Source organism: Corvus cornix, chromosome 6, assembly GCF_000738735.6.
Source record: "Corvus cornix cornix isolate S_Up_H32 chromosome 6, ASM73873v5, whole genome shotgun sequence".
NCBI lineage: Eukaryota > Metazoa > Chordata > Aves > Passeriformes > Corvidae > Corvus > Corvus cornix.
This window is the reverse complement of record NC_046336.1, coordinates 8,277,648-8,300,246: the sequence shown is the minus strand read 5'-3', so window position 1 is coordinate 8,300,246 and position 22,599 is coordinate 8,277,648. Positions and strand designations below refer to the sequence as shown.

The following is a 22,599-nucleotide window of genomic DNA, read 5'->3' as shown; positions in this document are numbered from 1 at the left end:
TCCAGGCTTTTTTCCCTGTATAGGAGACATTTATCACTATCTCAAATGTGCATATTTTTCATTGCTTCTGAGTGAATATTAATCTCTGGATTTCCCCTTTCCAGAGCAGTCTTTAGTTTGCTTCCCATGCAGAAACAGGAATTTCCTTGTGGGTCATATTTCAGGGTGTTTGTATTTATCCATGGACTGACTATAAGAAGGCAGTCACAATGCAGCTCAAGGCCACATCATGTTTGCTGAAGGAGGCAATACAGGGAATCTGGATTTACTTGAAGGTATATTTCTCTAAAACCTTCTTCACCATGAAGACATTCTGTTTGTAAGTATTAACATACTTTGTTTTCGTTATCTTGGAAATTTCTGCGGTTTCATCGTAGCTTACATCTTAAAGATTTGAAACATTTTATTTGCGTTTTGACTGAAGTGTCTCATTGCATTTCAAAAGGTTTGAAGCAATCAAATCCCTTAATGCCTGGCATACAAAAATCTGAGGGAGTATAATCACGGAACTGGCATTTTCAATTTTGAATTAGACATAACCTATTTACAATGTTGCTTTCTGTTGAAAAGACAATTAAATGTAATCAATAAAAACTTTTTCCCAAAAGGCAGAGTGAGAAAGCACAACTAATCTCATGGGTATTTGTCTTCCCACGTGCAAATCTTGACTTTTACTGACATCCAGAAGAGACTTTTCTCCTGTCATAGGCTCTTGGAACATTGTTTTGTAGTAATTGCATTGTTTGCAGGTTGAGGTGACTCTGTCAGTCACACTGAACAGAATAATACATTGCCTTTCCTTGCAACCCCAGGTGTGTGCCCCTAGTATTGGCTTTGTGTGCAGTCATTTTTAGTTCTGGAAATTGCTTTTTTGTCCTTTTATTTTTTTGGTAGGCAACAGATGAAAACTCTAGAAGCAAGTTTTGTAACAGTTTATCACAGCATTTGTACAACAAATCTTTCTTCCCCAAAAGGCAAAAATTGCGATGGTTTTCGTAAAAAACTCAAAAAATATACAGACAGAAATGTTGTTCAGAAATCTCTGATGAACCTAAGTTTGCAGTGGGTCATTCCCACTTACAGCCTGGAGCAGGAGGAATGAAAGCCTATAGCTTTAATTGTGTTTCAGGGGTAAAATTCCGTGTGTAACCCGCCCCATTTCTGACCACCCCACTCCTCACTGTGCCATGTTTACTTTCGTCACCATGGAGTAAACCACTGAAGAAACACAAACAAAGGAAAGCCCTTGAAGCTCTCACTCCAACCAGGGTTCTCAGCAAAGAACCAGAGAACAGCACTTGTAATCCTTCAGATTTTCCCGGGAGAGGCTGTGTGGCTTCAGGTGGCACAAGAGGGTCTGTGTAACCTCCTCGTAGGTAACAAACAACTTCCAGCCAAGATCTGATTTTGCAGGGAATGAGAGTTTTGAGGTAAGGCAAACTTCTGAAAAGGCATTGTATTAAGAATACTACAGACTTGAAAATTATTAAAATTGTCATAGCATTTTAACTGTATTTTCCACACGTATTTTAAACTCTTTAGGCCAAGTTATGCTGATTTTATACAGGACTGATCATACTGTCAAAGCAGTGTCAGAAACATACATGGTTGCAGTATTCCTAGGTTACAGGTGTTGTGACTAGCGCAGAAGAAAGGGCAAAATGAAGTTCTTTTGGCAGCTCTCACTTCTAGGCAAATCATCTTTTTGGCCTATAAAAATGGGTAATATTTGTTATTTGTAATTTGATGATCGTATTATAAAATAACAAATATAGTGTGTATTTTAATATGATATAAAATTATTTTAGAATATATTTAAATTAATAGTTATTATGGCTATTTTATGTATTTTGATCATCAGTATGAAAATTAACAGTTGTAAGATTTTTGTTATTTTCTCAATAGCAATTGTGTGTGCAGTGAAATGCTGCTCAGCAGCAAGCAAACTGAAAGGAATTAGCTTCAACATTTTTGTTATCTGGGTGGAAGAAACAATCAGGATGGCTTCTACAAGCAAAAGAAATTCTGCAGGTACAAAATTTCTTGTACTAAAATTTTTTACTAGTAAAGTTGTTATCCTTAGCTGAGTGAATGCCACCTATGAATTTCACTGGGGTGCATTTCATATCACTAATTATGAAGATAAATAAGACCAGACCCTAAAAGTTAAGTAAGATCAGTCAAATAAGACAGCAGCTCATGATACCTTCTGAGCCCCTACATTTTCACTACCATTAGTTTACAATTTGGGCCAGTTGTCAGCATTAACATCAGGGAAGCAGCGCCTGTCTCTATATTTTATAGCCTTGATTTGTGTTTGTCTTATGGCTATTTAAGCACAAAAAAACAGTGTTAAGCAACAATTTCCTGAACTGGAAATTGATCTTTTTTAAGAGATTAATTGGCAGCAAGTTAAGTAATGGTGCTGTTCATTTCTCTTTGATTAGTCACAATTCAAAATACATTTTGCCCTGAAGGTGATGTCTGCAAGCACGGATTCTTCATCAAATCACCACCTCTTCAGCTTTTCAGCTCACAGGTATACTAGCACAGATTAGTCATATTTCAGCAATCCCTCATTTCTGTTCTCCTGAATTTTAATGAGAGACAAATTGCTTTCTCTTTGGCAGAATTCCTGGAAAAGGCGTCTTTTTGTCCTGTCCAAATCCAGGAAGGGGAATTACATCCTGAAGTATCTAAAAGGCCAACATGTAAAAGGCTCCATAGCTGTTGATCAGTATGTAACTGCAATGCATCATCTCTTTTATTTTAAATCATGTATCAGCACTCTCCAATGGCCACTGATTGTACAGGCACTTGTTCCTGACTGAGGTTTGATTCAAACCCAGCAAAGTCCAGAGAAGTGTCCCTTGGGATTTGTAGGCTTTGGGTGCAACTGTGATGTATGTTGAAGTGAAAATCCTGACTTGCTTTATTGTAATTTACTTTAGTGTGAGTGATTGTTGTGATGTATCTGCAAATGAGGTACCTTGCTTGGCTCCATGATCCCGCAGGCTGTGTTCCTGTAGTGGAACACATTTTACCCCCTGTGAGGACAGTGCTGTGCATTCATTCACTCTCAGCTGTGGCACACACCCTTTCCCAGCTTACAGCTTCACAAAGTGCTTTGCAGGTTTGTGCAAAGGTCTCCTGACTTTCACATAAACCCCTTGGGCTGATTCTGGTTGCTCTCTCCCTCTTACTCTGCCGTGAAATTGCTCTGCTTGGCTCATTGGGGTTGGTCATTTCATTCCTGTCAGCACAGTGCTACTGCAGCAAGACTAGGTATCTTTGGCTTTGTATTGGCACCCTTTACCATGTCACAGGTGGTACGAGATGCTTGCAAGGGAAACAGAAAATGTAATGGGAAATGTAAAGATTTTACCTGTCGGATCTAGACGTTAATACTCCAGGCTCCTGGAATTGTTAGGCTTGGAGGTCACTCACCACATTGCTGTTGTGCTTCTTCCATTAAAATGATTTACATTGTGGAGCTTTCAAAAATACTGCAGCTTGCTCAGTGGTCTGTGGTTACATTATTACCATAATTATTGTTGTTATTATTTTTATTAATTTGGCTTCTTGGAAGTTAATGGAAGTAGTACTTCAAGTGCTTCAAGTATCCATTAAGAGCATTTCTGTTCTTCTTCCCCTCTATTAAAACACTATTAATATACAATTAGTTTCAAATCAAATCTATTGTTTTATAGTGGTTAAAAAACTTCCACAAGAAATTTTTCTTACTATTGCTTCTTTTCAAGATTCTGAATTAAACCAACAGCCCCTTTTTCCATAAATGAGGATCCATTGTCTGGACACTTTGCAAAAGTTAATTTTATATTTTTGCCTGGAGGTTTTCTTCACTGAAAGACCACCTCTTTGAATGTGTGCAATTATTTTCTTGAGCACTTTTTTTTTCTGTGGAAAAATGTTTAACTTTTCCCTTGCAGATGTCATCATATTAGGCTGTGCTTAGAGTAAAATATGGACATACACACACATATATATGTGTGTCTATTTGTATGTAACTATGTAGAGTGATATAGGATGTTTCATATGGTTTTCTTCACAGAATCATGAGTGTTGAAGTTGGCATAAGTAATGCTGAAATTATGGAAACAGTGAGGAAGATGTTTAAATGCCTTCCCGAGCAGGTGATGTCCATCAGCACTGGAAACAGGTGTTACTACCTCATCGGGAACAGCAGGTGGGCATAGCAAGATGTGCAAAAGCAGTGTGACAGTGCTGTTAAACTGATGTAGCACTAAGCTGCTGCTGCCCCAAGGCAGGGTCCTGCTCCTTCACAGCCGCTCCCTTCCCTTCCTGTGTCTCAGCTACTGAAGGCACAGCTCTGGGCTGAGGTGATTCAGCTGGCTGGTCCAATGGTAAACAGCTCTTTTCTATGTCATTTCCTGCCCCCCGCCGCCCTCCTGCTCATGGCTGGGTTAATTTTTTGCTGGTTCAGGCAGGTGAACTCACCTTCCCTGCAGCCACCCTGTTACAGCATCCAACAGGTGTAAGCAGTGGGAGCACAGGCCTGGGAGTGGGGATGGCAGTGGCAGTACCTCAGCATGGCAGTGCCATTTCAAACTGTGCTGGTTAGGGGTCAAGGAAGAGCGAAGACCTTTGCCTTCTCACCCAGCAGCTCCTGGGGGTTAGAAAAGCTTCGGCTTCTTATGGGTAAACCCCAGGGAGTAATATTGCCTGCAAAGTAGGTTATTAATCAAGGGAAGCAGATTGAAGACAAAAATTCTCCTGAAGGAAAACAGATCCCAAACGTACAGACTGGGGGCTTTGGTGCAGCAGGGTGGTGCTTTTTCAGGCTGGAATTGAGTCCAGAAACTGTTTCTGTGGACGTGATCAGCCAGAGCTCATTTAGGTGAGGGAGGATGTTTGTGCTGCTGTGCTGCTGGTTCCCAGTGTCTCCTCTTCAGTTTCCCAGTCACAAGCGTGTCAGGGGATTTTTTGCCTTTTTGCAGAAGAGCAGCTGATGTGTGAAATTCTGATAAGCACAGAAGAAAAACACATACCTGAGTGCTACTTGAGCGTGCCACCCAACGCCTTCCCCCGGGGCGCGGCTCTCACAGCCCACACTCAGTGGAAAGCATTCCAGAATGAATCCAACTAAATCCTCTGCAAGCATGAAAAACAGCTTCAACCATCCTTTCATGGCTTGTTTCTCATCCTGATGGCCCAAGTGCATTCCCAAGCCTTGTTAGCTCTCTGAGTCAGACTTTGCCATCTGGCCATGACCTGCTGAGCACTCTTTCCTGAAAGGAAGGTGCAGAGTTTTCCCACTGATCTTGGGAATTTTGTTTTGTGCCCCGTAGGAAGAAGTGGGTAGGCAAACGGCCTTGCCCTTGTGTTACTTGTCGGTAAGTTTTCATTCCCATTGTTCCAACCTACAGGCAGGAAACAGACGACTGGGTCACTCTGATATCTTCCATCTGCAGGGAGGACAAAAGAGGTGGATGCTGCCCTCAGGTGACATGTTACTATACTTGATTTTAGAAAAAAGAAGATGTTTCTATTTTCATTAGAAAACTGTGCAAAGGAATTTTCCTGATTTTTGCCTTGCAAGTTGCCTCTGACCTTGGTTATTCAGAAATTAATTTTCTTATAAATCCTGTACCCTGGCTTTATGCATCAAGCAGGCATTGCACAGTCTGTCTGCACTGGGATTGATTTTACAGTGAAGGAATATCTTTGAAGAGTAAGCCAAATGGAAATGAGGGGATGATTGATATTATGCTGCAATGAACTGCACCTTTGATGCATCAGAATGAAAACTTGTGTGTTATACTTAGCGGGTGCATTTTGGTTACATTTACACATTGTTTTACATCAGTCTGTCAAAGTTATGAACCAGCTGGAAGCCCTGGAAGTAGTTCAAGCTCAGGCCCAAGCTTCTGCACCTTGTCAGCCAGCCAGGCCCACCAGTTTAGACTCAGCACTAAGTACTCACATCCCTGCAGCTTCCAGACAGCTCAATGTGCAAGCAGGGCAAATTTATGTCTGCCTGAAAAATGCCATGTAGACAATGCCTCTGAGCCATCAGAAGTAAAATTTGCCCTAGTGGGGTGCATTGGTACATTTTAGCCCACACCCAACAGGTGCCCTGTTTTCTTAGACTGCTGTTCCCTTACTTCTAGAACCAAGATCTTCCAAATCCAGAAGTCAGAAGCCGGCCCTCCTCTTTGCCACTGTTCTCAAATTCTATAGAAACGACCAGCTTTCTGGACAGGCAAAGCTACCAGAAGGTAAACTGATTAACCATCCTTAATAACAAGTCTGTGCCTAGGCATGACTGTGAAATTTCATTTGTATAGTTGCTCTTTTCCATCAAATGTTGTTCAGAGTTTCTGCAGTAGATACCTGGGTGGTGTGTTCTGGTGGGGCTCCTGAGTAGCACCTGGATGGTAACACCACAGACCCCACAAGGGAAATACTTTTGAGGCAAGTCTGCATATAAGTAAAGGCACATGAGAGAAAATACTCACTGGTTGTCTCAACTGACTGGCAAATATTAGTGGGCATTAGGTAAACTCCTGAAGATTTGCTTTGACATGCCCTGGCAGAGGCATGTGATGATTGTTTTGGCAGCTGCTAGCCACATTCCTCCTGATGTGTGATTGTGCTTTATCTCTCTCTTTTTAGGCTGTAAAGCTTAGAGGAGAGCTCAGATCCAATTCCTCTGTGCCTTACAGACTTGCCCCTCAATATTTAAATAGAAAGGAGGGAAAGCATTGCTGCCATCCCACAGCAATTGCAGTGCAGGTAGCAGGGTGAAATAGCAGCCAAGGAATTGCTGGGTTTCTGTAGTCACAAAGCTCTGTGCAAATGGCCCAGCGAGAGGAAAATGAATGTGGGTGAAGCACCTCCAGTGTATCTTTATGAGGAGTCAATCTTTTTTCTTTGTATACAGGAGAATGGTTCCTCAGAAGACAAGAACAGGCCTTATTCGGATCCTGGCCCTCATCAGGCTCAGTGTGACTCACCAAGAGGAGTTTTGCCAAGCCTGGTGAGCAGAACAAATCAAACAGCTCCTGCCTTGTTCCATCTGCAGAAGTGAATATTGGCTTTTATCTCACCTGGGTGTCTGTGACTATAGATTATCCACCTACTTTCCCAGCACACTGAGTTGATTTCCACTATGAAAGTTTCCTAAATATTTAGTCTGTTTACTTGCTTACCATTGAAAATAATCTTCTAAAAATTTGCTTGAAATACCTGTGTTTGTTTGGGGCTTTTGGAGTCAGGTCCTCAGTTTCTACGCAGCAACTGCTACTTGTGGCAGCTCTCACAAACTTGATGAGAAAGCCCGGCAGTTGCACTGACTGAGGATTTGTCCCTCCCTGCACATTTCTCAGCTGTGCCACAGTTGTTCCTAAATGGTTTATTTCTTCAGCCTTTGCCAGTAGCAATCGAGTCAATGTAACTAAATTACAGAACAAGAGCTTGTTAAATTGAGGCACATCTCAGAACTGACCTTCTGTCAGCATTAATATGTCTTCAAGTAATTTCACTTCCATATCTAGCAGGAGTGATTTGGAAAGATAAAAAGATGAATGTTATCATGTATTACTGGCTAAGTGTTCTGACCTGTGTTCCCTGAACTAGTGCCTGCAGCAGTTTTCCTCTGCCGTGGATTGCTGCCTTTGCAGCAGAGTCAAGAGGACAGAAGGCACAGCCAAGGCTCTACCACACCACTCTGAAGCTTAAACCTATCTTTATTGACAGTTTATGCACTGACCTATGACCTGGAGTGGCTGAGATACAGGGCAAAGAATCTGTTCTGCTATCACAGCTAGCAGGGTGGTAAATCACATGCTGCAATCACCATCCTTGTATATAGGCTGAGAGCAGCTATGAGATAATACAGCTAAATTTAGTGGAAAGAAGTGAATAGTTGAAACTACATTGCAATGCCACAGGCAGTCAGCATAGCTCAGCTGATGCACAGTACTTTATAAAGCTGCAGTAATTCAATTGTGAGTCTGAGCTCTGAAATGCACTGAGTTAACTCTTGGTCTGAATTTAACCAGTCCTGCTCTGGATGTATGTCAAGAATTTCTTTGTGTCTCTTCCTTGTGCATACCTTTTCTGTCTTATTCATTAATTCTTCTCATACTTACAATGCCTCAGAGAGCAGGTATTACATGCAGCTGTTCAGGCTGGGACAGACTGACCACGAGGGTTAAAAGATAAGGAATTTGGATTTTAGCTTTTTAGCCTGAAGCAGAGGGAATAGCACAAAGCTCATGTTTCTGCTTCGGCATGTGTGAAAATAAATAACCTTGCTGTACAGAGAACAAGAAACAACAACGTTTGTTCACTCGATAAAAATATTTCTCTTGACTCATAAGCTTAACATCTGCTAACATCTCTGGACCTATTCTCTGCTCAGTGACATCTAGACAACTGGCTTTCTACCTAATCCCTGGTATTTACTTCCTTTTAGCAGTGTGACTCCCCATTTCAAGCTTCTGATGTGTTCTGCTTTTTATCCGTGGTTCCCTCACCCAGGCCCAGACCTTGAAAACACTTTGTTAAGTAGTTGTCACTCATGCAAACAGGATTCTCCATGTCAGTGAGTCTAGTCATGCTGGCAGAGACCCTGGAGGGATCTGGGGACCTGGCTCCTTTTCAACCCATCTTCTGGAGCTACCAAACCTCATCTGACTCAGCAATTCAGTATCAGCTATTTTGATACACAGCTTTCAAGATCTGAAATACATCAAAATGAGGAGCCCTGACTTGCATCACCCTGTGCTGGGCATTACTGTATTGCAGGCAGCAAAGCACTCTTGTTGGGATCTGCCACACACCCGATTTTTTTAAAGAGGTTCCTCTGTCTAAGGGCAACACCTACATTTCCTTAAGGAGCTTATAGGTATCAGTGACTCAATTGTTCTCCAGGTGTCATTTCTATCTTGTGCTACAGCCAATTTTCTCCATAGTCTACTTTCTCTCCAATGTAAATGGATATAAACTTGGATGTAAATCCGATATTATGGTTCAACAGACACTTGAAGTTTGTTCTGACTCCCATGGCATGAGTTGATTTTAATGCCATTTATACCAACAAGGAAAAAAAAATACAGTAATCATCCTTAATTAATATTCATTGCCAGTTTCTTCTTGTTATGTGTAAGAAAGTAATTAGTTTAATTTACTTTACCTTGAAAACAGTAATATATTCGTGGCATATTTAGCAATTATTAAAACAATCACCATGGAAACCAAGGATGTAAGTGTAGAGATAAAAAACACATCACAAACATGGCACAGAGAATTGAACTAGGAGGCAGCTAAATACTAATTACCATACTCTTCACTGTAGTGAAGTGAACAAGGAGACATAAAAATAAATAATTTCTCTTTGCAACTTGAAAAGGTAAACTTGGTGGAGGGATGAATTCCTCCTTGACTTACCAAATTGCCCCAAACTTAATGTTTCAGGTATTTATGAAGGCAGAATATCACTCAGGACACAGAGGATTCTATGTCAGATCTCCAGTCTTCTGGAGTATCTTTTTGCTCACAGAGAAGCAAGAGAAAATAAATTTCTCATTAGTCAGGGGAATCCCAAATTCATTCTTTACTTGATAGCAGTTAAAAGCTGCTTAAAAAGGACAAATATATCCAAATTAACCCCTATATTTCCTACAGATTTTCTTCCTAATGTAAGGGCTTCAGAACTGAATGCAAAGAGAAAAACTTTTCCACACAAGTGACCCTAAATTCATGCAGATTCATACAAAAAAGTATTTAAAACACTTGATTTTTAAACAAAATAACAGGTTATGATCATGCAATCAATGGCAACAGCCTGGTTACCACCAATCCATCTATGAGAAGTACTAATACCAGTGTCTGGTTTTGTCTGTGTGCACTGAATTTCAAAAATACAGTCAGGAGCACAGATACAGAAACCTTGTTTCTAAAATAAGATGACTCTGAGCATATCTCACTTCAAGGAGAACTGTATCTTCCCATGTTTTTTTGTGAATATTTGCTGATTCTATTACTTCTCATAAATGGAAAAGTGCATGTTAATCTGTATAACTGAGCCTGTTAAATACAAACTCGTTCTTTCAGAAGGAAAAAATTCTGGGAAGAAGTGAGGACAATCTGCTGTTGTCAGATCCAGAGGAAAACATCAAAAAGGATGAAGAAGATTATTACCAAACTCCCAGCAGCGTTTTAGCAAAGGTAGTTTATCAGCTGTGAGTTCTAATGGTTTGTTAACAGCTCCAAGGACACAAGAGACATTTAATGAGCCAAAGAGGAACTGGTAGGAGGAACCACTTGTACCTTGCAAAAGGAATATAAAGATAAAGCATTAGGTAATAGAGCTTTCATTTATACAAGAAAAAACACACTAGATTCATTCAAAGGATCTTTCTGGTGCAAAGTGGCATTTTGACAAAAACATTGCCGATTTCGGTGAAACTCCCCAAACTGACTTTCATTGTAAATGGCTTTTGCCTGTTGTATAATAGGATAGGGTTGGTTTTTTCCTCTGAATGTGAAAACTTCATTTAGAGAATGTAACAGTACATTAGTTTTATATATTTTGAAATGTAATTCTGTTGAAGCACCAGTAAGCTGCATTAAAGCAGTTCTGTTAAAACACTGTGCTACATTTTGGTATCCACATTTCACTGCGAAACAAGGCAGCAGGAGAAATCATGCTGGTAATTTTATACAAATTTTGACACCCAATTTGGGAGGCTAATTTCTCTAGGCTTCCCATGAAATCAGTGGTCAGAAGATAAGTGGTCAGTTTTCTGCAGAAGTCACAGGCTGTACATCTGACTGAAGGACATTAACAATGTGATTTGGTCATATAATCTAAGTACTCCAAGTTAAGCATACCCAAAGAACAAGTCTCCTTTTACAGCCTGCTTAAATTAAAAGGCAACCATTTTTTTCTGGTAGCTCTCTAGAATATGGCTTCTCACACCCCAGTCTGGCAGTGCCAATAATTCCAGCATTAACTTTTAAGTTTCAAGCACCTTTCTAGCTCCCAGTTCCTGGGAACTGACTGATTTGAGGAAAGCCAGGCTGTATTAGCCAATGTGTTTAAACAGCGTAAGCACTGAACAAAATAAGGAAATTAACGGGGGGGTTCTTCTGTAGGCAGGGCAATGACATTAATGTCTTATACTGTTACGTATTTCTCACAGTGCACTACTGAAGTGTCAAAACCTGACCCTACAGCTGAGTCTGATGTCCCTGTGCAAGAGAAGCCAGTGCAGAACACTCCAGTAAAGGAGAACATTTATATGTCAATGAAATCACTGTAAGTAACAACTTCATTAAGGTTTTGCAAATTAAAAGTGACAGAGCAATAGAGATAAAGCTGACATCTCTGGTATTTGCATAACAAGGTCTAGAGGCTGCATCTTGTTTGAATGAGTCCTTGTTGGGTCTTGGTTCACAAAGTTCAGCACTCATGGGAACACTGGAGTCAAATTCAAACTCATTAACATGAAATTTAAGCTCACATTGCAGACTCCTGCACTTATACAGGCTCTGACTATACAGGCTCTGACTATATACAGGCTCTGACTATAGGATGCAGCACTTTTTGTTGACTCAAACATTTTCTGGGTTTTTATGACACAACAGCTCACCACTTTACTGAGTCACTGCAGCCAAACTCCAACAACCTTTCAGACAGATGCTCCCAGATCAGGCAGCATTATCTAGAGGTTGAAAGAGAAAGGTAGAGATGGGGCATTAGCTCCCAACTTTTCCATTAGGAAGTTGTGTGAGTTAGGTCACATGCTCACTTCATTTTCCCATCCAAAGAACAGCTCTGTTGCTGTGTGGTTTGAAGGTACAGTGTTTGCCACGTCCCAAAGAAAGGCCTAAGATCTGACTGTCTGTAGGTATCAGATCTTACGCCACATGGAGGGAGGCTACTGGAAATGCAGACCCACTAACCAGTTTGTCCCAATAGATTAATTCAAGCTCATCTGTGCCTTCGGGACTCCCCCAGAGGGAGTTACCATAAAAACCTCACAAGGTTATGCCAATCTGAGTTAAAATAAACCAAGAGCAGCTTTTGCTACTAACCCCAGTCTTGTTTGGGGCATGATGGGGACTCAGCTCCAGGCAATAAAAGGCTTATCAAATAAAACTAAAAGGAGTTCAAGTACTTCTGAGTTATCACGTCTCCCAAGGGACAGCTTTACATCCCTGCAGAATCCAGTACAGACAAGGCCAACAATCTGTACTCAGTTTCTTTGTCAAGGCGTGCTGTTAGCTGGAATGTTTTCAGGCTTAGTAAGTAGTTTTTACATACTGAAAATGTTTATTTTGAGATTTAGGATCCATTTTTAGAAGGGCTGTTTATTTTACTTCAATTTTATTTTGTCCACTGGATATTCTACAAGAAGTTGTTATTCTTTGCTTTACTGATGGCTGCTTGATCCAGCTTCAAACACAGCTAGAGTGCCTGGAATTGTCAACCCCCTAAATTTTTTATCATCATTTCTCTTCAGTAAGCTGCTGGATGAGAGATGCCAACTCACGTGCAGACGTGATGGGCTCCCATCCCCTCCCAAATGCCAGAACAACGGTGCATGTCCAAGAGACTTGGAAGCAAACAGAGACACAAAATTCCCAGAAGGCAGCACCAGCCTGCAGCCAACCCTTCAGAGAAGGCAAAACTCATTACCCCTCTCAGTGGTTCACTTGTCTATACTGCTCAGGTAAGTGTCTTCTCCAGCTGGTTGCAGAGAAGACAGACATGTTCATGGGTTTCAGCTTGCCAAGCCTGTCAGCATTCCAGAGGTATCTGGATGATGCCCTTACTCATAGCATTTAGTTTTAGGGAGTCTGCAAGGAGCAGGGAGTTAGACTCAATAATCCTTATGGGTCCCTTCCAGTTTGAGCTGTTCTATGATTCTGTGGTCTCTGATGTTTTTCTCTCACAGTCAAGTTACAGATGAGATGCAGCTGCAGAAATTGGATATTTTCGTACCCCTGGCTGATATTAACAATTACCTAAAACTTACTGAAGCAGCAGGACGAATATGGTAAGTCTGGATGTCTTGTGACAGTGCCTGAGAGATGGGTATAAGTGACAGGCACAGAAATGTACAACTATGGACACTCACGTGCAGTTCTGGCAGGACAGAACAGGGCAGGGGCAGTGCTTGTCGGTACTTCAGTGATTCCTTCTGCTCTCTCAGATTCTTTGTGTACTTGAGTTCGTATTTCAACTGCTGTTGTAAAGGTCTCTACAGAATCCAGCATGCTCTGTAATAATTAGTGATGGTTTCAGCCAGAACCAGATTTAAAAAGTTAGGAAGTCATTGAACGCGTGTGTCGTTTCCAGAGGGCAGCCCCATAACTGCAGTCCTGTCCAGCCACTGCAGTGACTGGATATCCTGTATGTTTCCTTTACTGTCTGCCCTCCACAGCGTTTCACAGTGGACTGGTCCTCACAGACTGGGGTGTTTGTTTAACCACGGAGACCACGTGGTGGCTGTGAATGATCTGCAGCCCCAGGGTGTGGAGGAGGCTTACTTCTTCATCAGCAGGTCTGCAAGAAAGGAGGTAAGCTTGACTAACCTTGGCTCAAATGTCTCGAGCCAAATGAGAAAGCAGTTTCGTTTTTGCATTTCAAGAGGCTCAGTTCAAACCAGTTTACTCGGGTCTAAGTTTGGCATGAATAACTCCAGAACCAAACAGCTCCTCAGCATCATTCTGATGGGGCATCTCGTAATCCTGAGCTATGTGGGGAATGCAAGGTCAGCACTGCAGTGTTTGAGGACTTGATCTAAAAGAGGTTGAGCAACCCCAAGAGATTTGACTGGGCAACCATAAACTAGAGTTACTTGTGATTTTTATTTTTTGGCTAATGCATATAAATTGCAAATTTATAAATAAACCATTGCCTTCAGTGGATGCCTAGTTGTTTATAGTGGTTTTGGGTATTGAGAGCAGAGCCCTGGATGCCTACCTCCTATTCCTTATCAAACACGACACATCTCTTTGTGTGAGACTCTGTTTTTTGAAGAGAGTGGGAGATTTCTAAGATGTTCTTTAACCCCACTGTGACCTATTACATGTGTTTCTGAACTCACATTTCAGTATCCAGGTTCATGACCCATATCCAAACACATTCATATTTGAATTCTGCTGAGAAGGTTGAGGTCATGAGATGCCGTTGGCATCTAAAGAAAGGAAAGCCAGTCTCAGCAAGGAAAAAAAACTACTCATCTCTCTTAGTGGGGAATTTTTATTTAGCTAGTTCAAATACAAGTCAGATAGTTGCACAAATGTTGATCAGATATAACAAGCTATAAAAATGTCCCTTTTTTTTTCTTTTTTAAGGTTAAACTTACTGTATGTAGGATTCCACATTCAGATATCTTCCATGCTAAAGGCTGCTCATGTTCCTGAAATAAAAAGACCTCAATGATTAAGTGAGTGCCAAAACTCAATGGAAAAGACTGGGGAGGAGAAGCTGATATATGATGTAGAGAGATAATCTTCATCTTCTTGAGCTGCCAGACATCTTTTGTTGCTGAACTACAAAGAATGGAGAATGTAGATTTCATTTTATGTCTTAATAACTTATTTTGTGGCATGAATGGCACGTATTTGGCTTATATTTCATGTTGGCATGTATTTCTGTTACATGGAAGAAAATGAGGGTCAGATAATTTGCGTGACCTTTGCGCTGTGTATACTTTGCATTTCAGCAGAAAGCACTGGTTCATGCCTCTGCTCACCCCTTTACACTGAGTTACACCGATTTATACTGAACTTGTAATCAGTTAAGGGTGGGCAAACAACCAGCATTTGGACTAAAGCCATATTTTCCCTGCATTCCCCTTAACTACAGAAAGTTACAAGCAAGCTGAGAGCTGCAGTGTTGGAGGGAAGAGTGGTAAATAAAATGTTGTGTAGTGGTTCAGTGAGGCCTCCTTTTGTGTTGTGCCCCTCTTAAGTTACAGCCACAAAAATACATCCAAGGGAGGACAGGAAGAAGAGCTGGTTGGAGAAAAGGAGTGTGTCTGGGGCACCTTTGGGTTCACAGACGTCCAAAATAAGCCCTAAGTGAAAAGGAATGAATGGATTTGGGAGGGAGAAGGGCTGGCCTTCTCTGTGACAGTGTTCCTGGTAAAAACAGCTGGGAAAACCACAGAGAGAAATGATGTATCTGAAAGCATGTGCTCTCATCCCCATGCAAACAGAGTTCACTGAGAGTGTTTTCATCTACCAAGTACTACCACAGGGATGTCACTGGGGCAGCAGCATTTCCAGAGCAAGTGCTTATTTTATCCTGTAAATATTTATTTGTGGATATGGCTTCCTTGCATTGCTGCCATAGAAACATGACCAATTTTCAGCTGACACCACACCAAAAGCAGATTGATATGAAACTGCCTTCAGGGATGCTTCAGTGGATGCCAAAAGGGAGCTTTGTCCTGTCCTAGAGTGGCCTCTGTTGCTCACAGCACCATGGTGTGATGTGGCAGAGCACATACCTGTGCCCTGTATGAGCATGGACACTTTGTGTGGGGATTTTTTACACACACATATTGCCATAAAATAGATAGTGTCAATATACAGGGATGTGGCAACAAACAGAATCATGGGGTTTGAGTACTGATAGTTTTGTCTTGCCAGATAGAACCAAAATAACTACTGGGTTTAGCAGGCACAGGATTACTCATACTAAGAGATTTATATAAGCTTTGATTAAGGTGGATTGGGCTCAAAGGAGGTATTTGTCCAGCTTCCAATTGAATAAGGCTAAGTTGGCTACTACAGTAAGGAACTAAACTCACTAAAAATCAGCATTGGTGCCTTTTACTGCAGTAGTAAATTTGACAAATGTGCTGGACTTTTTAAAAAATCGTTATAAAATTTTATTCAGCTGAAGATGCAAACAACATCAAGTAACTCAAAACAGGCAAACACAAATATTTATATAGTCTGTTCAGACTCAGCTCCTGTTCAAGAGATTAATTTCCAGACTGAATGTTTCCACATTCAGAGCCTGTCTCTTCTGCTTTTGAGGTAAGAGTGTTTGGGACATGCTTGTTTCTCAAGGTGGGAAAGGAGCACATTTTGATTTTTCTGTTTCAGTGGTGTTCAAAGGCCTGTTTGTGCTGAATTCTGCATAAATACAGAGGAAACTCCCAGTTCTGGAACTACAGAGGCTGAAAATGGAAGAAACACATTTCTTGGGAGCTCTTTTCCAAAGCTGCTATGGGACTCCTTTGCTCTGCACAGCTGCTTTGAGCACAGCAAATCCATTTCTGCCTAAGGAGCCCCTGAGGGATGGGGTGGATGGCTGTCACTATACAGGGCTTCTTCCAGCCCTGTAACTCTGTCAGTCTGCAAGGACAGTCCTCATGGCCTGAATCCTAAAATCACAGATCACCTACTTCAAGAGCATCTACTTAGGACGTTGTCCTCAGCCTTTCCTGGCCAAGGTTTGCCTCAACTCTTCTTCTGAACTTTGGAAAAGGAAAGTCCAAATTTTCCTATGTTGTTCCAAGACTCATCTCTCTGTAAAATTAGGAATTTTTTTTCTAGTATTTATCCTAGAAATTTTTTTCAGAAAATTAACACAATTTTTTCTTGCCCTGTATTCAGTGGGCATAGGGAATATTTGGATTGCCACTGTCTCCAGACAAATCTTCATTATGGAAGGTATTTTTTCTACCTGTTCTCTCTTCTCTTTTTCTTAGACCAAACACCCTGCATTCTTCCATCATTTTTTCAAACAGTTCCTGAAAATGATCATATGCACTTAACTGTGAGACAAATACCTTGTGTTTCCAGTTATGGATGAACAAAGGAGGTGAGAAATTGAAATTCAAATAATTTCACCAAAAAGAAATTCAAAGCCATGAAGCAATTTCCTAGCATTTCATAGAGAAACATTTCTCAAAAGAGGTGAATTAGTGAAGAAGATCTCGCATGGTGGTGGGAGAAGAGCCACCTCCATGGAACCTGCTGCTGAAGCAGATGTTGAGCACTGCATGCTGCACCTCTCAGCCATGGAAGAATGTTACTTTTGGACAAAAACAGGATTTGATTAGATATAGTGTGTACAGAATAATTCCAGAATATTTTAGAAAACTGGGGGATTACTTCCGTACTTCAGTAAACAGTTACAGATCTGTTACTCCATAATTGATCATTATGCCAGTTTGCACAATGCTAAATGCAGATAATTAATGTCACATATTGGCTGATTCGTAACACTTACAGACACACAATATAAAAATTACATGGGTACTGTAAATTCTGGTAGAGTGTGTGAAGTTGTCTGCCCACATATGATTAATAAAAGTGTTAACACTTTACAACACATTGTATGCTGAAAAACACCTCATTTTATCCTAACATGGCCCCTCTTTGTCCTGCAGAGATTACCTGTAACTTCCCAGTAATCTGCAGATGAGTCACCAAACAGCCCTTTTTAAAAAAGCTACACTTAAATAAAGATTTAGGTTGTTTCCCTGGCTGTTAATTTGTGGCACATTCCTGTGCTGCACTCACTCATTAGCAGCAGCAAATATTTCCCTTTGAATTCCCAAACATGAATCATGCTCTTTCTAGCCCTTCAGCGGGAAGATGGCAATTGCCCAGGAGAAAAGCAAGTCCTGGAAGAGAGAGAAAGTGATGGTAAGGGAAGTCTCCATATTGGTGTGAGGTCACTGAAGTTAAGAAAAATAAAAAGCCCATTGAACAGAAAGCACAAACCAGACCACACAACCCCCACACTTCCTCTCAAGGGCAACACTCCTGAGAACTGGGGTTGGAGTCATAAACTGATCAAGAGAGCCCAAGTCCTGCGGGAGAACAAGTCCAGCCAGGAAAGTATAAGTGCAGTCTCATAAGTGAAGTCTCCACCCTGAACTGAGCCAGAGAGGAGCTCTGTGTAATGTAGTGTCTTGCTTATCAGAGTCCCTCCAACCCGGGAGATTAGAGGGATATCTAAATAAATACCTATGTATTTAATAGGGATATCTAAATAACAGCCAGACATACTTCAGCATGGCTGGAATTTCTGCAAAGGGATTCAAAGAGGAGCAACTGCAATGAAGGAGAGTGATGTCACCCTGCACACTGCAGAGAGAGTGCATCCGTGGTGAGCTGGGGACACCAGGTGCTTAATCTGTGTTTTGCCCCATGTTTTCTGGGCACCTCAGAAGAGCCATTTCCTCATACACACAGAGTAAAATTCAAGAAGTTACTTCAGACACATTTGCATCATGTTGTCTCACCATGAATGTGATCTCCAGCATCACATTCAATAATAGGAATTGCTTTAGCTCCCAGAACATTGCTGGAAAAGCCTCCATCAGACCTGTATGTTACAGGCATGAGGGCTGCTTCATCGAGGCCCCGCGCTGTGGGGAGATGCTGATGTGCCCGTTCCATGCTAAGGGAGAAGCCATCCCTAATGTCCTGCAGAAACTGGCTTACCTGAGTCCCTTCAGCCGCGCTGTCCTGAGGGAATGTCAGGTGATGTTCCCACTTCCCTGCAAGGAACTGGCTCACAACATCTGTGCTGCTTCTGGAAAGCTGCACCAGCAGGGACTGTGGAAATCTCAGTCACATGGATTCACCCAGTACTCCTGGCCCATTGGGGGACACATTAATATTTACAAAGGTGCTTCCTTGCTTGCTTTGTCAGAGCATGTACTGACTGTCTACCTGTGGGTCTGCAGAGCTGACAAGGTAATCTGAGATGCTCTAAGGGCTTTTTAGGTTTGTTTCCTAGGGATGAATACTTGGTCCACGTACGAGCCTTGCCGTGGCCAGCCACTTCCCTCCTGCAGGCTGGCCAGCAAGTCACTGCGAGGAACTTGGAGCATGCCAGGCAGTTCCTAGAAATGCCACTGGAATTTGTGGGAAGGGACCCCAACAGAATTTTGAATCACCTTACCACCTTCTAATTTATTGCACCCCTTAAAGAAGCAGAGAAGCCAGACAAGGTAGATACAAGTCTTTCATTCAGGAAAATCACCATAAATGAGACCACACCTCCACTATGAGGACCCTCAGCAACCAGGAGCCTTTTGCTTGCTGCTGACACCTCTTTGGTGACTCCATCTTACAGCAGGACCAGCACTTTGGAGGGCACCAAGCTGCTGTGCTAGCAGCAGGACTGGACTTGCCACAGAAAGTGTCTGGCCATGTTCAGTTTTTCATCCTGGCGTGCCTGGGTCGATCTGTGCCTGAGAATTTGTTTTGTTTATAACCCAGCAGTGGCGGGTAAAGTGTTGGTGGGAGCACTAAGACCAAGGCTATCAGTGGTGCTAATCTTCTTTTAAAATGTTGGATGTTTGTGATGTTCATCAGTAGGGACATTACTGAGCTACATCCTTTTTTAATTTCCTGCCTCTGTAAGTTTTCCCAAGAAATCTGTTTCTGTTTCTGTCTGTGCCTATAAAACACAGCATAAAGCCATGGTTTATGCCTCAAGGCTGTTGGAAGGATACTACCTCCATCAGTGACAAGGGTTGCACGATTTTTTTAACCAGGAGAAGCCAATGTTTTCGAGTACTTGCTCCTCAGCAGCCCCTGCTGATCAGTCACATATTCTACACCAGGACACATTTTGCCAAAATAACCTCATTTATATGCTAAATGTCCTTAAATTAACTAATCCTACAGGAATTCTGGCCTTCTGTCCTCCAATTTGCACCTCTTCTATTTTATTCAATGTCCAAAGTCATTCTTCACAGATGTCATTTTGCTTCCAAGCAATTGCCCTTGTGCTCCAATTTCTAAGAACAAAAGTGAATTCTGGCAGCGTAACATTTCTGAGAAATCCCCAGTAGTGGAAAAGTAGCTGGGGGGGAGAACAGAGAGGAAGGAAAAGTCAGTCATGAGGAACAACTATAAACAGCAAGAGGGGCTGTGGGTAGGAAATAAAGTATGTCAAAGATGGTAAAACAGTTCTCTGCTGTAAGTACATTTTTGTTATACTTGGTGTTTTAAAAAAAATTTTAAAGCTCGCTTCAGGTTATTTCCTAGCATCAGACAAGTGGCAATAAGCAGCACCTGCCCTCAAGATCAGCTAAAACATTGAAGTAACTCAGAGTATATATGTGTCCAGTCTCTCTGGCACCTGGATGAAACATCCCCTGCACTGTGGTCTGATCACCCTGCGACCTTTCCATCCATTTGTCTTTTTAAATTCTGCCAATGGCACAATTGCTGATGATCACAAGGCTGGGAATAGTGCAGGGGTGTTTTGGCATTGCAGCCAGGAGACAGGAGGACGTCTGTGCCTGCAGGAGGGGGTGGTCACTGCTGTCATCCCCACAGGGGACCCGCACCTGTTGGTGGGCTGTGGCACCATGTGGTGATGTCAGCTGTCCCTCTGGTTGTGTTTGGTGTGAAAACCGGGTGAATGAAAGCCAACAGATTTCCTGCACAGCCCTACTCAGAGCCCTCAAAGAGCTCACGGACTCAAGAGCTGCTGCCGCGTCTTGAACCGAACCTCTCTGGTGCAGGGCAAGTTCATGGCAGGTTCCTGCCCTGATCCTCCAGGTGGGACAAAGCCAGGACACTGTCAGGGAATGGTGCTCAGCAAGGAGGTTTAGAAATGTTTAGGAAGAGAACATTCCCCTGAGTAACTCCGGCTGAAGTGGTGGCGGGGGTCTGCAGGTGGTGCTGGTGTGGGCAGGAAGGATGCAGAGCCCCAGCTCCCGCTGACAGCAGTTCCAGAGTCGTGCCATCCTTACCTCCCACCCTGCTGTCCACAGCCTGACTTTTCCTGTGTTGTGAGCCATCCTTTGCCTAATGAGCCCACGGGGCATCCCTGCTGCCCACACCCCACTAACCTGTTAGAGCAGTCGGGTAGTAAATAATTTCCTAATGAGCTGTCACTAACTGTACCACTGTCCTGCTGCATTCATCCCTCTCCCTGCCACTTTGTCAAATACAGAATACTTTGGGTTTATATGGCAGAAGATGAGGAACCTTCACACACTACTGGAAATGTTTGTCATGCCCTGAGGGCACCAATACTCCATGACAGCTCTGCCTTGGCCCATTGTCCCCAAGGCTGTCAGTCCCTGCCCCAGCGATTCTGTGGGATGCCAATCACCCCTGCCTGGCTGTTGGCCCTACAGATGAGCTGCAAGGGCTGTGACCATGAAGGTGTTAGAGAAAAACCAGGCTCCTGCTGTGCTGCAGAGCTCAGTTTGTCAGATGGTCGCTGGGTAGCAGCACAAAGAACAGAATTCAGCTTTACCTCCCCTGTTCAGGCAATAGATGTGACCAAGAGCAGGGCAGAGAGCCAAGCAAATAACAAGGCCTCAGTAACAAGAGAAATCCAGCCTGCCTTTCTCTGATTGAAGCCCTGCTGAGATAAATGCTCCAATCCATCACTTCTCTGAAACAGGAGCTGAAAAGTGGGTCAGATCCTGCTGCTGGCAGTGTCGCATCTGCTAGGAGCTGACAAATGACTGGAGCGGTCAGAAAAAATCAACTTTGCTTCTCACAACAGAGTTCACTGAAATCATGGCCTCTGCAGGGAGGAGGATAGTGGTGGACAGGCAGGAGGGGTGGGCAGCAGCAGGAGGCAGCACATATAGAACTCCCCAGCCAGCTCTGGTCATGCTGAACTCTGCTCCAAAGTCACCCTTGTTGGCATCTGTGTCCTCATGTCACCTTTTCCTCGGGTGCATTGCTGGTGTCTTTTTCCCTGAGGTGGTGAACTTTTTCCTCTTCCATTCTTAACAAGCAAGGCAACGTACAGAAGGAAAGGTGAACCAAGTTTAACTCAAAAGCCAAATGGGAAAGCTTAGAGGTTTTTAAAACTGTTTGGTTTATATAAGAACCTATTGGAAACTGGCACAAACGAGTGCCTATCTGCTCTGAGATAGCACAGCAGATGTGACAGAGTGGAAAAGCCTCTTCCCTGCCAAAGTATTTGCTGGAGATTTGATAACAAGGTGCCATTGTACAACACTGGGTAAAGGTCCAGAGCAGAAAGGAGAAAGAGAAGAGGCCTCCAGGCGGTACAGGGCTCTGCCTTTGTGGGCTGCACCTCCTCCACCAAACCTCCTGCCTGCAGACAGCAGGTAGAGCTGGTTAGATTCAGTGGGAAGGCAGCAGTCAGCTCTCCTGTGCTGTTTTCCTTCTCTGCAAAGAGTGACAGACTGTCTTGTCCCTTCATTCCTGTTAGAAGGCTGGAATCTCATTCTACCTTCTCTGCACTGCTGGGGAGAACATTAAATTCAGCATTCCAAATGCACATTTATAATCTGTACCAAGATGTGAAACTAAAGACAAGAGCTTCAATTTTTAATATTGGTACTGACAAGCTTTCAATATTTCCTGTGAATTTCATTCATCCCTGTCATGTTTCCCACTAGATACTGTGTGTTCTAAAATATTAATACTGAATGTTTTGCAAACACACTTGGTTTGGAATGGTGGCTATTGAGTAAAATTTCAAATCGCATCATTTCACTATAAACCCTAAACACATAAAGCAGCCTGTGACCCACCCTCAAAAGTGATGCTCTTGTTTTGGTTCTGAAATGAGAAACAGCTGGTTTTCTGTAGCTAAGGGAGGATGGGAATGTTTGG

The 22,599-nt window shown here is 42.5% G+C and overlaps 1 protein-coding gene across 3 annotated transcripts; it reads left to right on the top strand.

Annotated features, from left to right (window-relative positions):
- The first annotated feature begins 1,264 nt into the window (after nt 1–1,264).
- On the top strand, nt 1,265–14,941 carry PLEKHS1 (pleckstrin homology domain containing S1). Of its 3 annotated transcripts, XM_039553563.1 has the most exons (14): nt 1,265–1,430; nt 1,906–2,031; nt 2,448–2,539; nt 2,631–2,737; nt 4,073–4,207; nt 5,409–5,484; nt 6,153–6,260; nt 6,926–7,021; nt 10,102–10,215; nt 11,193–11,308; nt 12,516–12,725; nt 12,951–13,052; nt 13,440–13,575; nt 14,356–14,941. In XM_039553563.1, the coding sequence occupies exons 2-14, from the start codon at nt 2,001–2,003 to the stop codon at nt 14,422–14,424; spliced, it is 1,392 nt and encodes a 463-aa protein (XP_039409497.1). In that variant the 5' UTR covers nt 1,265–1,430; nt 1,906–2,000; the 3' UTR covers nt 14,425–14,941. The 3 variants fall into 3 exon arrangements, with proteins under 3 accessions (XP_039409497.1, XP_039409496.1, XP_010407107.1); XM_039553562.1 differs by lacking the exon at nt 1,265–1,430 and having other exon boundaries at nt 1,845–2,031; nt 2,478–2,539; XM_010408805.2 differs by lacking the exon at nt 1,265–1,430 and having other exon boundaries at nt 1,845–2,031.
- The last annotated feature ends 7,658 nt before the right edge of the window (nt 14,942–22,599 follow it).

Coding starts and splice junctions, on each gene's coding strand:
- PLEKHS1 (XM_010408805.2), top strand. CDS start 1,863: ATGAAAATTAACAGTTGTAAGATTTTTGTTATTTTCTCAATAGCAATT. Junction 5,485..6,152: donor GAGGTGGATGCTGCCCTCAG/GTGACATGTTAC, acceptor CCTTACTTCTAG/AACCAAGATCTTCCAAATCC. Junction 7,022..10,101: donor GAGGAGTTTTGCCAAGCCTG/GTGAGCAGAACA, acceptor TCGTTCTTTCAG/AAGGAAAAAATTCTGGGAAG.